Genomic DNA, 15,126 nt, shown 5'->3' with positions numbered 1-15,126 from the left:
TTTTTAAGGAGAGCAATTTGAAATTATCAATAAATCTGTTAGTCATATTTTAACTGTTCAGGATATCCAACAAAAGTAGTTTGTTTTTCGAATGTGTTAATATACATGTGTGCAGAGTTATATTGTTAACAAAGTTGAACATTATTATTAAAAGAATATTTTATACCTGTGTGACATAACATTGGGCTGCAGCCTGACTCATACCAAATAAATACAACGTTATCAAAAATTTGAAAGTCAATGTACATCATGACTTACAATGACAGTCACTACAATATTTCAAACAATATTGCCAATATTTATCACCTCTGTGTCATTGTCATCACTTTATACTTTATTCCATTATTTAACTCATACTCCCAGAGTAACCCTTCAAAACATCTGGTGTGTGTGTGTGTGTGTGTGTGTGTGTGTGTGTGTATGTGTTTGGGTGGGTGTGATTAAATTAATTTTCCCAGTTCTAGCTCACAATCTCGAAATTAAAATAAATTCTGCATTTTATAAGCAACTTCAAACTGTTTAAAAAATTCAGAACATTTAATTTACTTAACTTATTTTATATCATTAACTAAATATATATTTTTTACAATAATAAAACTAATTACAATAACAAACTGATTTATAACTTAATTTATTTCATTTACAACATGATTTTAACACAATAACATGTATTAGTTAAAAAAGTAAGTCATTTTTAATAATTAAATTAATTAAATGTATTTGTTAGCAAAGAACATTATTTTAAAAATCGCAGCATGAACATAAGTAAATAATTAAAATGTGTTGGCTAACAAAAGTAAATTATAAAAATTTTATAACATAATTGTAAGATAATAAAATGTATTAGTTGAAATTAAAGTACATTAATTTAAAAAATTTAGATTGTGAACTCTATATCATTACTTGAAAATCAAAATTGTCAATCAATTTAAAAAATCTATTTGGTAAAATAACTTTAAAATCACTATTGAGTTCTAGACAAAGTTCTTCTCCATATCTAGTATTTAAATATTCACAATTCTTAATATTATATAAAAGACTTGCCTCCAACTCATTTACTTTCTTAATTTCTTTAGAAATACTTACATTGTTGTTCTTCTTGATTAAAATAGTTTCCCTTTGTATAGAAAAAAATGTTATTAGTTTTACAAAAATAAATTTGTAGTTTGCATTCAACATATTTTTAATAAATTGTAATTTTGAACTTATTGCTAAATCATTCATTCAAAATTATTTTATAAATCTAATAAAAATTCTTTCTTATAAATGGAGAACCTAAACAAAATACAAACTAAACTAAAAGAAACTAATGAATTAATTGACCAATCTGAAAAAGATACTGATTGTCCTATATGTTTAAGTAATGAAAATAACAATCAATTTGTCAAAGCAAGCTGCAATAATATTTTTCATAAAAAATGTATTGATGAGTGGTTAAAGGAAAAAGAAAATTGTCCACATTGTACAATTTTTATTAAAAATAAAGTACCAGAAACAGCTCAAAAATTAATATTATTGATTTGTTTGATGCTCAAGATTTAGCACCAATTTATGGTGAACCAGCATATATTATGATTCCGATTAATTAAATATTTAAATCATAAGAATAATAAAAGTTTACTTTTTTACAAATTATTTAACTTTGTAAATGGAGCAGGTTCAACAAGAGTCTAGTGTGAAATATAAATTTTGTAAATACTGTATTACAGAGAAATCAATTCATAATTTAACTTTACAGAAATATAGAAAAGATGGTTATAGAAAAATATGTAGATTATGTATAAATAAATATCATGAAAAAATTACTATAAAAATCGAATCCATGTATATGTGGAAAAAGTGTTGCTAAATATTATTTTAAAAAACATTTACTATGAAATCCAAGTGAAGAACATCGAAAAATATTATTAGCAATGAATAATGAAGAAATTGTAAATGAAGAAACATATACATCTACAATGAATAATGGAGAAGTTGTAGCTGAATAAGCATCTAAATCTACAAAGAAAGGTAAAAGTTGTCAAGAGATTAAAGATTTGGATTGATAAATCCTTCACATATAGATAAACATAAAAATAAATGTAAGAAGTGTACTTTAGAATATACTGGGTGATCAAAAAGTCAGTATAAATTTGAAAATTGAATAAATCACGGAATAATGTAAATAGAGAGGTACAATGACACAGATGCTTGGTATGACATGGGGTTTTATTTTTACCTCTCTATCGACATTATTCTGTGGTTTATTAAGTTTTCAAATTTATTTTTCATCACCTAGGAATAAGAAAGCTTTCACTTTATGATATATTACTTATTAAATAATAATCTATTATGATTGATTAAATAAATTATTAAAACTAATTGATTTTTAAACTAAAAAGTAAACTAACAGAATGTTGAACAAAATAGAAAATTAATTCATTTCAACAACTGATTTTTAAAAAACTAACTGATTGATGAACTAAATAATAAACTAATTTTCTTTTGTGATTAATTACAAATTAAATAATAATTCTTATCCATCTATTAAATAATTATCATTTTGTTAAAAAATATTTTTCACTAATCTAATGAATTTTTTTGGTAATAAACCAAAGGTACCTAGGATTATCAACTGAAATGTTATTCATTTATATAGTTATAGTTGTATAGTTAAAAATTTAATAAAGATTTTTATATAGTTAAAAATTGATATAGTTAAAAATTAATATAGACTAAAAAGTTATCAAGAATTTCTATATAGGTTAAAAATTTATACAGATTTTTATAATCCCCAACCATTTTCATCAACATTAATTCCCATACCAAATTTTCTTTTACATACATTATTCCTCTAACAACTGTTGCTGCATTTTTTTCACCAAATGAAGCATAATTGGCGTATATCATTTCTTTTGCAGCTAACTGAAGTTCTTTATTAGCTATATGTCTTTTTTCTTCAAATCTTTATCTCTACAAGCTAACCATTCTTCTAATTTTGTAGCTGGACCACAACATTTGTAACCTGGAAGATGTATTTCAGAGGGTAATTTGTTAATTAAAGAATTTACTAATCCTTTTCCATATTTATCACTTTGCCGAAATGTGTGTTGTAAGATTATATAACAATTTAATTAAATATGGAATTCTATTTGCATTTTCAATTTTAAAATCGATAAAATTGTTTGTTAATATTTGTGTAATATTAACTTTTTCATTATGTTAATTTCTATTTCCAGCTAGTTCTTCACCATAAATTACATCTAATATTTTCAATTAATTGTCCAACATCTTTCAACCAAACAGATTCAATTGCTTTATCTGTATATTTTTTATCTAAACCTTCACTTTTTTGTTTTTCAGGGGAACTAATATCTGTATCATCTATAGTTGCTCTTCTTAAGTTTGTAAGTTTGTAAAATAATCATCAACAATTGGTGTTTTTAAATATTTATATTTATTACCTCTACTTTATCATATTTTATTTCGATTATTATCAAAATATAATAGTCCTGAATTTAATAATATATCTGCATAATTTCATAAATATTCACCACTACACTTCTCATTTAAACCATATATAGAAATTTGATTTTCAGTCAAAAGTCTCATTAATCTATCTTAACCTTCACATGTTTTTTACCAATTGTTAACTTATCACCTTTAATTCTACAGGTAAAATAACAAATTTTAAAGATACCATCAGGTGTTAAAACAAATACTTTATCTTCACTATGATTTATATACTTTAACATTCTTTCACTAACATTTATCTTTTTAGTTTCAATTATATTTTTATGTTCTTTTTCTTCTTTGTATTTTTTAAATGTATCTTTAATTTTTGTTTCACTTAATGTATAATTATATTTTCCAGCTATATCATCAGACCTATCTGTTGTTTTTTCAATTGGTGGTTAATCTCCAAAACCTTCTATACAATGATATGGAATCATTTGTTTTTCAACTACTCTACTTTCTTCAATTGCTTTTAAAACATTATCATGCAAACCTTCAATACTTTGTTTGAATTTTTCAGTAGCATCAATAACAGTTTGATCTATTTCTTTTATATTTCTCATATTCTGTTCCTGATTGCTATTTCGAAAGCTTAAATTGTTCTTTTATTTCTTCAAATAACTGTCTATTTTGTTTAGCTTGTTTACCATCTTTTTCATTATACTTTGCAGACATGTTTTAATGAAGAAAAAACATTAATTATGTTTATGTTTATATTTATATTTATGATTAATGTTTATGTTTATGTTTAAATTTATGTTTGTGTTTACCATAAGTTAATGTTAATGTTTAATGTTTAATGTTTTTGTTTAATGTGTAAGTTGTTGAGAAGTGTCTGTAATTTATTTAAAAACTTGACTTCATTTGGTTTTCTAGACATATCTGCTGTTGCAACACCAAATTCATCATTTAGTACACAATTATTTTAAATTACCACACTTTAAATCTGCAGTAACAAACGTATGGTAAATATGTTTTAAATTTGTTTCATCTTGTCTAAAAATATTTAAAAAATGTAAACAGACTCTTACTAAGTTTTTTGGTATTTTTGAATAACATTGAGCTAAATAAAAGCAATCTACACGATTGTGTCTACCTCTAGTAAAATAATTTCTAGCAATATATAGATTTTCTATAATAAAGTCATCAAATGCAACAACTGAATTTTCGTCACATTCATCTAATTAAATAAAATCGTTTCACCTAATTTCATTGAAACTAACAATTTGTTTATTAAATTTATCTTCATTTTATTACATGGATTCTTGATATTTTGGGTGTTCTAAGCTTTTTGAATAAAAAAATTACTTAAAGCATATGATCCATTTCTAGATTTTAAAGAATTACTTACTAAAATCAGATGTTGATAGTAATCCATATTGTTTTATAACTAATTATCCAATTTATGTAATCAATATGAGCTGTAGAAAATATATTGTAACTGCACAAAAATCAACTATGAAACTTAGTGCAACTTTTAATGATAAAATTCCAAATGATACACTTGCCTATGCAATTATGTGTGGTAAAAATAATCTTACATACGATGCACAACATAGATTACTTACTGAAGAGATTTAATTATGAATTGCTACTATATAAATGAATGAAAAACTTATAAACTTACTAACAATATATACTTTTTAATATAATTTACCTTTGTTAAAAAATTTATTTTATTTATTTTATTACATTTACATTGTAAAATTTTAAAAATTCTTTACTTTCATTAACTATTACATTTTATTTATTTATTAACCTTCACAATGTGATTTTTTTAAAAAAATAACTTATTTTTGTTAACTAATACATTTTAATTAATTGGGTTACATTCATAGTTTAAAATTAAAAAAAAATAACTTAGTCTTTTAACTAATACATGTTACTGTGTTAAAGGTGTGTTTTAAATGAAGTAAATGGGGTTAGAAATCAGATAGTGAATGTAATTAGTTGTATTATTGTAAAGTTAATGTTATGAAATTGGTTAAGTTAATCAAATATACTGAATTTAAAAAAAATATCAGTCAAGTTCTTATACAGAATTTATTTTAATATTGAGCTAGTGAGCTAGAATTGGTGAAATTATTCTAGTGGCGTATGTGCGTATGGCACTAATGACATAACATCTTCAAGTATTTTGTTTCAAATTGAAATGTCTTTTAAGTATTTCCTAGATAACTGGAAATGGGCTAAACTCCTGATGTGCTCATCATTTTCTGGTGATATTTACAGATCTGAATTCTTCAGAATTAGTGTACTGGTACTTCGCTTGTATGATGGCATTCCTTCATCAAAACGAAAAGCTGTGGCTTCAGAAAATCGGAACTGAGATCCATCACCTTGTTTGTCCTTCTTTACAATATTTATCTCTACAGGTGACAGATCTATAAAGTCTGCTTGCTTCATTTTAACGACTGAAAATAGCTACTTCTTGCACGATTTTCTAATGACTGTAATCCAGTCATTGGGGGTGTACACAGTGAGGTTTCTGTTCTTAACGTGCTGCTCAAATCGACCGAAATCTCAGTCACAGGGCAATCGTGTGTTTCCAACTCGTGGAAACCAATGTTCAATGGCTATAAATTTTCAATGCACTGGTGAGCTCTGCAGTGCAACAATTGCCCAGATTTGTCTTGGCCTCTGCAGTTATCACTAATAATGTGAAGAATGTTTGCTTGAGACTTTTCTAGTTCTAGGAATTTTATCAGACAGTTTACCTCATCAGATCCAAGCTTTACTTCATCTTCAGTCCACATGAACATATGTCCCTTTGCAGATCCACAATGATGGATACCAGAATTATATGTGGGCAACTTCCTCTTATAGGTTGTAGGCCCAGATGTCAGCCTTGGTGTTAGAAATGTTTGTTATAGATGTTTCTCAGGATTTTCTCTAGCTAACTTGGAAAGCTATATAATGATGTGTTGTCTAGAAAATGCATTAGCATGATGTAGGTCGATTTCAATTTTTAATCTTCTGATCATATGTTCAGAGTTCGTCAATTGTGCATTTTTTATTTGAATTAGAAATTTCTTCAAGATTTTGCAAATAATGTGCTTCATATAATGAAGAAATAGACATGTCATGTTCAAAGTACACTTTATTAGGGTTCTGTGAGTGGCTGTAATGACTGACATACTTAGGTATATTATTTATGAAGTTGCGAACTGTCTGAACTGCTTCTGGTGAAATTTTCCTTGATGTATTCCCTTTTTAATGGTAAGTGCCCAGGTCAGAGAAAATTAGTGAATTTATGTTTGATTATGATACTTAAAGAAAAACACTAGATAATTAAACAGAATAGAACAAAATTTTCGTTTTTCGGAGAAGCAACATTGATATATCTTTAAATACCTCTTCTGAGTTTTGGAGAAATGGAGTGTCCATCCGAAAATTGTTTTTGTAAGTTCTTAAGATGTCCTTGATTGTTCTGAAGTCCATACACACTCAAAAATGCTTCTATGCATACCAAGATATTACAGCCATTAACCGTAACCTGATACAAAGGAGTAACCATTTGATGTGAAACTGTGTGTTTCCTTTTATTTGGGTATTAAAAAATTAAAATATATTAATCAAGATAATATTTTATTTATAAAAATTGCATGATATAAAAATTAATTTCAAATTTTCATTAATCATAGTTACCTCCTTTGCACTTGTTTCATCTCAATATTGCTCAGTAGGTAATTACTTTGGCAATTGAAATCATCCATATCCACCCCCACAAAAAAAATTAAATATCTGCCCTACACATTGATAAAATTTGCCCCCAACACTCGTTTTTACTTTTACATCCAGGAGCATGAATTTTATCACCAACAGTTTGTCCTGTTTTATCAGATATGTGCTATCTGCCACAATTTCTATTACGTTTACATTTTTTCCTTTTGCAGTTCGAAAAATTTCATCCTTTCGTTCTGCCCTCAGGCTCTTTAGCAGGTGATACTTCAGCACACCGTTTACATTCATCAGCTTCCTAAACCAAAGAAAGTATTCAGAATGAGAAAGACCAAAGGCACTTTAACACTTATAACATACCTGAATATATTATACAAATAGACTTATACACTCCTGTCACACCCACCATACTTGCTCCGGACACTGCGAGAGGGCTGTACAAGAAATGATCACACGCACGGCACAGCGGACACACCAGGAACCGCGGTGTTGGCCGTCGAATGGCGCTAGCTGTGCAGCATTTGTGCACCGCCGCCGTCAGTGTCAGCCAGTTTGCCGTGGCATACGGAGCTCCATCGCAGTCTTTAACACTGGTAGCATGCCGCGACAGCGTGGACGTGAACCGTATGTGCAGTTGACGGACTTTGAGCGAGGGCGTATAGTGGGCATGCGGGAGGCCGGGTGGACGTGCCGCCGAATTGCTCAACACGTGGGGGGTGAGGTCTCCACAGTACATCGATGTTGTCGCCAGTGGTCGGCGGAAGGTGCACGTGCCCGTCGACCTGGGACCGGACCGCAGTGACGCACGGATGCACGCCAAGACCGTAGGATCCTACGCAGTGCCGTAGGGGACCGCACCGCCACTTCCCAGCAAATTAGGGACACTGTTGCTCCTGGGGTATCGGCGAGGACCATTCGCAACCGTCTCCATGAAGCTGGGCCACGGTCCCGCACACCGTTAGGCCGTCTTCCGCTCACGCCCCAACATCGTGCAGCCCGCCTCCAGTGGTGTCGCGACAGGCGTGAATGGAGGGACGAATGGAGACGTGTCGTCTTTAGCGATGGGAGTCCCTTCTGCCTTGGTGCCAATGATGGTCGTATGCGTGTTTGGCGCCGTGCAGGTGAGCGCCACAATCAGGACTGCATACGACCGAGGCACACAGGGCCAACACCCGGCATCATGGTGTGGGGAGCGATCTCCTACACTGGCCGTACACCACTGGTGATCATCGAGGGGACACTGAATAGTGCACGGTACATCCAAACCGTCATCGAACCTATCGTTCTACCATTCCTAGACCGGCAAGGGAACTTGCTGTTCCAACAGGACAATGCGCGTCCGCATGTATCCCGTGCCACCCAACGTGCTCTAGAAAGTGTAAGTCAACTACCCTGGCCAGCAAGATCTCCAGATCTATCCCCCATTGAGCATGTTTGGGACTGGATGAAGCGTCGTCTCACGCGGTCTGCACGTCCAGCACGAACACTGATCCAACGGAGGCGCCAGGTGGAAATGGCATGGCAAGCCGTTCCACAGGACTACATCCAGCATCTCTACGATCGTCTCCATGGGGGAATAGCAGCCTGCATTGCTGCGAAAGGTGGATATACACTGTACTAGTGTCGACATTGTGCATGCTCTGTTGCCTGTGTCTATGTGCCTGTGGTTCTGTCAGTGTGATCATGTGATGTATCTGACCCCAGGAATGTGTCAATAAAGTTTCCCCTTCCTGGGACAATGAATTCACGGTGTTCTTATTTCAATTTCCAGGAGTGTAATATTAAAAGTATAATTTTTTTATGGTTCAGTCTGATGACTCAGTGTTTCAAATGTTTAAAAAAGTAAGTATTTTCGACTTACCACGTAATATTCGGATGAATATTTATCAGAGGGTCAATAACTACTTCCACTCGACGAATAATCTTCCCCAGAACTGGCCAATTCTGTCTCGGAATCTTCTTTTTGGTTGTTGTTGTGGTCTTCAGTCCTGAGAATGGTTTGATTCAGCTCTCCATGCTACTCTATCCTGTGCAAGCTTCTTCATCTCCCAGTACCTACTGCAACCTACATCCTTCTGAATCTGCTTAGTGTATTCATCTCTTGGTCTCCCTCTACGATTTTTACCCTCCACGCTGCCCTCCAATGCTAAATTTGTGATCCCTTGATGCCTCAAAACATGTCCTACCAACCGATCCCTTCTTCTAGTCAAGTTGTGCCACAAACTTCTCTTCTCCTCAATCCTATTCAATACCTCCTCATTAGTTACGTGATCTACCCACCTTATCTTCAGCATTCTTCTGTAGCACCACATATCGAAAACTTCTATTCTCTTATTGTCCATACTAGTTATCGTCCATGTTTCACTTCCATACGTGGCTACACTCCATACAAAAACTTTCAGAAACGACTTCCTGACACTTAAATCTATATTCGATGTTAACAAATTTCTCTTCTTCAGAAACGATTTCCTTGCCATTGCCAGTCTACATTTTATATCCTCTCTACTTCGACCATCATCAGTTATTTTACTTCCTAAATAGCAAAACTCCTTTACTACTTTAAGTGTCTCATTTCCTAATCTGATTCCCTCAGCATCACCCGACTTAATTCGACTACATTCCATTATCCTCGTTTTGCTTTTGTTGATGTTCATCTTATATCCTCCTTTCAAGACACTGTCCATTCCGTTCAACTGCTCTTCCAAGTCCTTTGCTGTCTCTGACAGAATTACAATGTCATCGGCGAACCTCAAAGTTTTTTCTTCTTCTCCATGAATGTTAATACCTACTCCGAATTTTTCTTTTGTTTCCTTTACTGCTTGCTCAATATACAGATTGAATAACATCGGGGAGAGGCTACAACCCTGTCTCACTCCTTTCCCAACCACTGCTTCCGTTTCATGCCCCTCGACTCTTATAACTGCCATCTGGTTTCTGTACAAATTGTAAATAGCCTTTCGCTCCCTGTATTTTACCCCTGCCACCTTCAGAATGTGAAAGAGAGTATTCCAGTTAGCATTGTCAAAAGCTTTCTCTAAGTCTACAAATGCTAGAAACGTAGGTCTGCCTTTTCTTAATCTTTCTTCTAAGATAAGTCGTAAGGTTAGTATTGCCTCACGTGTTCCAACATTTCTACGGAATCCAAACTGATCTTCCCCGAGGTCCGCTTCTACCAGTTTTTCCATTCGTCTGTAAAGAATTCGCGTTAGTATTTTGCAGCTGTGACTTATTAAACTGATATTTCGGTAATTTTCACATCTGTCAACACCTGCTTTCTTTGGGATTGGAATTATTATATTCTTCTTGAAGTCTGAGGGTATTTCACCTGTCTCATACATCTTGCTCACCAGATGGTAGAGTTTTGTCAGGACTGGTTCTCCCAAGGCCGTCAGTAGTTCTAATGGAATGTTGTCTACTCCCGGGGCCTTGTTTCGACTCAGGTCTTTCAGTGCTCTGTCAAACTCTTCACGCAGTATCGTATCTCCCATTTCATCTTCATCTACATCCTCTTCCATTTCCATAATATTGTCCTCAAGTACATCGCCCTTGTATAAACCCTCTATATACTCCTTCCACCTTTCTGACTTCACTTCTTTGCTTAGAACTGGGTTGCCATCTGAGCTCTTGATATTCATACAAGTGGTTCTCTTCTCTCCAAAGGCCTCTTTAATTTTCCTGTAGGCAGTATCTATCTTACCCCTAGTGAGACAAGCCTCTACATCCTTACATGTGTCCTCTAGCCATCCCTGCTTAGCCATTTTGCACTTCCTGTCGATCTCATTTTTGAGACGTTTGTATTCCATTTTGCCTGCTTCATTTACTGCATTTTTATATTTTCTCCTTTCATCATTTAGATTCAGTATTTCTTCTGTTACCCAAGGATTTCTATTAGCCCTCGTCGTTTTACCTACTTGATCGTCTGCTGCTTTCACTACTTCATCCCTCAGAGCTACCCATTCTTCTTCTACTGTATTTCTTTCCCCCATTCCTGTCAAATGTTCCCTTATGCTCTCCCTGAAACTCTCTACAACCTCTCGTTCTTTCAGTTTATCCAGGTCCCATCTCCATAAATTCCCACCTTTTTGCAGTTTCTTCAGTTTCAATCTGCAGTTTATAACCAAGAGATTGTGGTCAGAATCCACATCTGCCCCTGGAAATGTCTTACAATTTAAAACCTGGATCCTAAATCTCTGTCTTACCATTATGTAATCTATGTGATACCTTTTAGTATCTCCAGGGTTCGTCCAGGTATACAACCTTCTTTCATGATTCTTGAACCAAGTGTTAGCTATGATTAAGTTATGCTCTGTGCAAAATTCTACAAGGTGGCTTCCTCTTTCATTTCTTCCCCCCAATCCATATTCACCTACTATGTTTCCTTTTCTCCCTTTTCCTACTTACGAATTCCAGTCACCCATGACTATTAAATTTTCGTCTCCCTTCACTACCTGAATAATTTCTTTTATCTCGTCATACATTTCATCAGTTTCTTCATCATCTGCAGAGCTAGTTGGCATATAAACTTGTACTACTGTATTAGGCATGGGCTTTGTGTCTATCTTGGCCACAATAATGCGTTCACTATGCTGTTTGTAGTAGGTAACCCGCACTCCTATTTTTTTTATTAGTTATTAAACCTACTCCTGCATTACCTCTATTTGATTTTGTATTTATAACCCTGTAATCACCTGACCAAAGGTCTTGTTCCTCCTGCCACTGAACTTCACTAATTCCCACTATATCTAACTTTAACCTATCCATTTCCCTTTTTAAATTTTCTAACCTACCTGCCCGCTTAAGGGATCTGACATTCCACGCTCCGATCCGTAGAACGCCAGTTTTCTTTCTCCTGATAACGACGTCCTCTTGAGTAGTCCCCGCCCGGAGATCCGAATGGGGGACTATTTTACCTCCGGAATATTTTACCCAAGAGGACGCCATCATCATTTAATCATACAGTAAAGCTGCATGTCCTCGGGAAAAATTACGGCTGTAGTTTGCCCTTGCTTTCAGCCGTTCGCAGTACCAGCACAGCAAGGCCGTTTTGGTTAATGTTACAAGGCCAGATCAGTCAATCATCCAGACTGTTGCCCCTGCAACTACTGAAAATGCTGCTGCCCCTCTTCAGGAACCACATGTTTGTACGGCCTCTCAACAGATACCCCTCCGTTGTGGTTGCACCTACGGTACGGCTATCTGTATCGCTGAGGCACGCAAGCCTCCCCACCAACGGCAAGGTCCATGGTTCGTGGGAGTTGTGTCACGCACGAAAAAGACTACTTCCTCCCTCTATGAGAACTAGTGTGAACTGTTCTGCCATCTACTGCGTGAAAGTTAAAATATTTTCGCAGTAGCTTTCTCTGTTGAACTGAATTTCAACTAACACAAAATGTCGGCCGAGTGGCCCAGCGGTTCTAGGCGCTACAGTCTGGAAACGTGCTATCTCTACGGTCGCAGGTTCGAATCCTGCCTCGGGCATGGATGCGTGTATTGTCCTTAGGTTGGTTAGGTTTATGTAGTCCTAAGTTCTAGGGGACTGATGACGTGAGAAGTTAAGTCCCCTAGTGCTCAGAGCCATTTGAACCATTTAACCCAAAAAGCCTATTTTGAGCAAAGCATGGTTTTGGAGTGTATCATTCTCACCCCTTCAATTACTTCATAGTAATTACAACGTCATATTTTGAGTGAAACTAGTTGTGTGAACCGTGTTTTCACTGAAACAGCCCCATTGATTCAACAAATGTTTCACAAAACATTTCAAAACCTATGTTTAATAGTCTTTATGTTGTTGGATTAGCTGATGGAAGCAATTCCCGACAGAATGTCACTGCCAATAAAAGGTAATATTAGGCAGACCAAAACGAAAACTTGTAAAACACAATGACAGCTGATAGATTTAATATAATTTTTATAAATTCTGTGGTATTGAATGGGACGATTGGTCCGGAGTAATTTTATCTTGTAGCGGGAAGTGTCCGTTAAGTTAAACAGAAACATACTTATTGTGAGAGCATTATGAGAACCACGACGCCGCACTAAAAACAACGTGGGTTCCCAGGAAAAGACGTTGCAAGACATGTTCCCTTTCCTGCCGACGTTGGAGCCGGCGGGCACTGAAGGCGCACTGATGACCGAAGACCCGGCGGACATCATAAGCAGCGGCAAGTTCACCCCTGTGCCCATCATATTCGGTGTCACGTCGCAGGAAGGCTTCGCCTACGCCGGCGGTAAGTAACGCTTTTATGATGCTACAAGTACAGTGCGCATACTTCACGCAATTGGGACAAAGGACCTGTAGTCACAGTCTCAAATTATCTTGTTCGCATCCATACGTCTGTCACGTATCATTAATACACGAACTCTGTTAACACTGTTGAGTTACATTAGCATTGTCACTTATTACACGCATGCACAAATTGATAAGCCAAAACATTATGAGCAATGCAATGCCCGCTGTGACGATGGATACCGTTTGGGGCGTTTCGGTTTCGGGCGGAGGGGGGGGCGGCGGCGGGCATGAAACGCAGTAAGAAAAGTGTGTAAGCGGAGCAGACACAAATGGGGTTCACCCTAGAGTAGATACGGGCTGTAAATGGGGAGACTCCATTGAGATAAGCGACTTCGACAAAGGGAAGATTATTATTATGCAAAGCTTGTGAAGGAGTATCTCGAAAATGGCGAAGCTGGTCGAATATTCACGTTCTACTGTCGTGAGCATCTATGGAAAAAGGTAGGACAGTGAAAGTGGCATTAATCACAAAATTCTTGGACGTAGCCGTGTCTTCACAGAACATGGGGTTCGGAAGCTTATCTGTACAACAGATGGCGGTCTGTGGCATCTCTGCCAAAAGAGCACAATGGTGGTGCACGCACAAGTATTTAGGAACACGCCGTTGACCGTCCATCGCTGAACGTGCAGCTGCGCAGCGCCGCCCCTACGTGTTCACATATTGACCAAACGACATCGTCAGTTACGACTGCAGTGGGCACGGGACCATGGGGATTCGACCATGGATCAACGAAAACGTGTCGGCTCTTCGGGTTAATCACATTTTTGTTACACTACGTCAATGGTCGTCTCCACAAACACCGTCATCGAGGCGAACGGCGACTCGAAAAGTGCATCGCGCGACGGACGCAGGCTGGTGTGAGCAGTATTGTGTATGGGAGGAATGCTCTTGCGTTTGCATGGAACCTGTGGCAGTAATTTAAGACGCGCTGACAGTTGCCAATCATCTGAGTCCCTTCGTGCTTGATGTCTTCCCCTACGGCGATGTCAGCTTTCAGCAGTATAAATATCCATGTCTCGGAGCCAGAAACATGCTACAGTGGTTTGTAGAGCATTATAGTGAACTCACGTGGATGTCTCGGAGATCAAATTCGCCTGATGTAAATTCTATGGGACACATATGGGTGACAATCATCGTGTACGCAAATCAGCGGCCCCTTGTATACGCAAATCACATGACCTTTTCGTAGACATCTAATATCATATACCTCCACAAAACTACCAACAAATTGTCGGATCCGTGATACCCAGAATCAGTGGTGTATTTCGTTCCAAAAACGGAGAAGCAAGCTATTTAGCAGTCCTCACAATGTTCTGACTCATGAGTGTACATACATTCGTTACATAGCTTTTGCTGTCCACTTTGAAGTATGTACATTGGCTATCGGAAACCTATATGGTAAAAATTAAAAGACTGATAGGCGAAGACGGGTATATACAGTGGGCAGAGTCAAGAGAAAATAATACGAATGGAAGACCAAAAGAGACGATTACGGATTAAAAAGGGCGTAACAAGATGTAAATTTTTATTATCTGACCAAAAGAAGCAATGAGTAAAATGTCAGAAGTAGAAGTAAAATCCAGGTGAAAGGGTAGAAATTATAAGATTCACTGGCGGTATTTCTGTCCTCGGTGAAAGTCCGGGAGAATTAGAGAATTTT

The 15,126-nt window shown here is 35.8% G+C and overlaps 1 protein-coding gene across 3 annotated transcripts in view; it reads left to right on the top strand.

The window, feature by feature from the left end:
• Positions 1-15,126, top strand: part of LOC126457729 (esterase E4-like) — a 339,670-nt gene that overhangs the window by 51,222 nt on the left and 273,322 nt on the right. For 2 of the 3 annotated variants that reach the window (XM_050094269.1, XM_050094270.1), the window contains exon 6: positions 13,235-13,403. The exons of the other annotated variant lie outside the window; for it this stretch is intronic. In XM_050094269.1, the coding sequence (XP_049950226.1) occupies positions 13,235-13,403 (169 nt within the window). The remainder of the gene's footprint in view (positions 1-13,234; positions 13,404-15,126) is intronic. 3 annotated transcript variants of the gene reach the window in all.

The sequence above is a fragment of the Schistocerca serialis genome, chromosome 2, assembly GCF_023864345.2.
Source record: "Schistocerca serialis cubense isolate TAMUIC-IGC-003099 chromosome 2, iqSchSeri2.2, whole genome shotgun sequence".
Taxonomy (NCBI): Eukaryota; Metazoa; Arthropoda; class Insecta; order Orthoptera; family Acrididae; genus Schistocerca; species Schistocerca serialis.
Note: the sequence above shows the minus strand (reverse complement) of the source record. Positions and strands in the feature narration are given on the sequence as shown.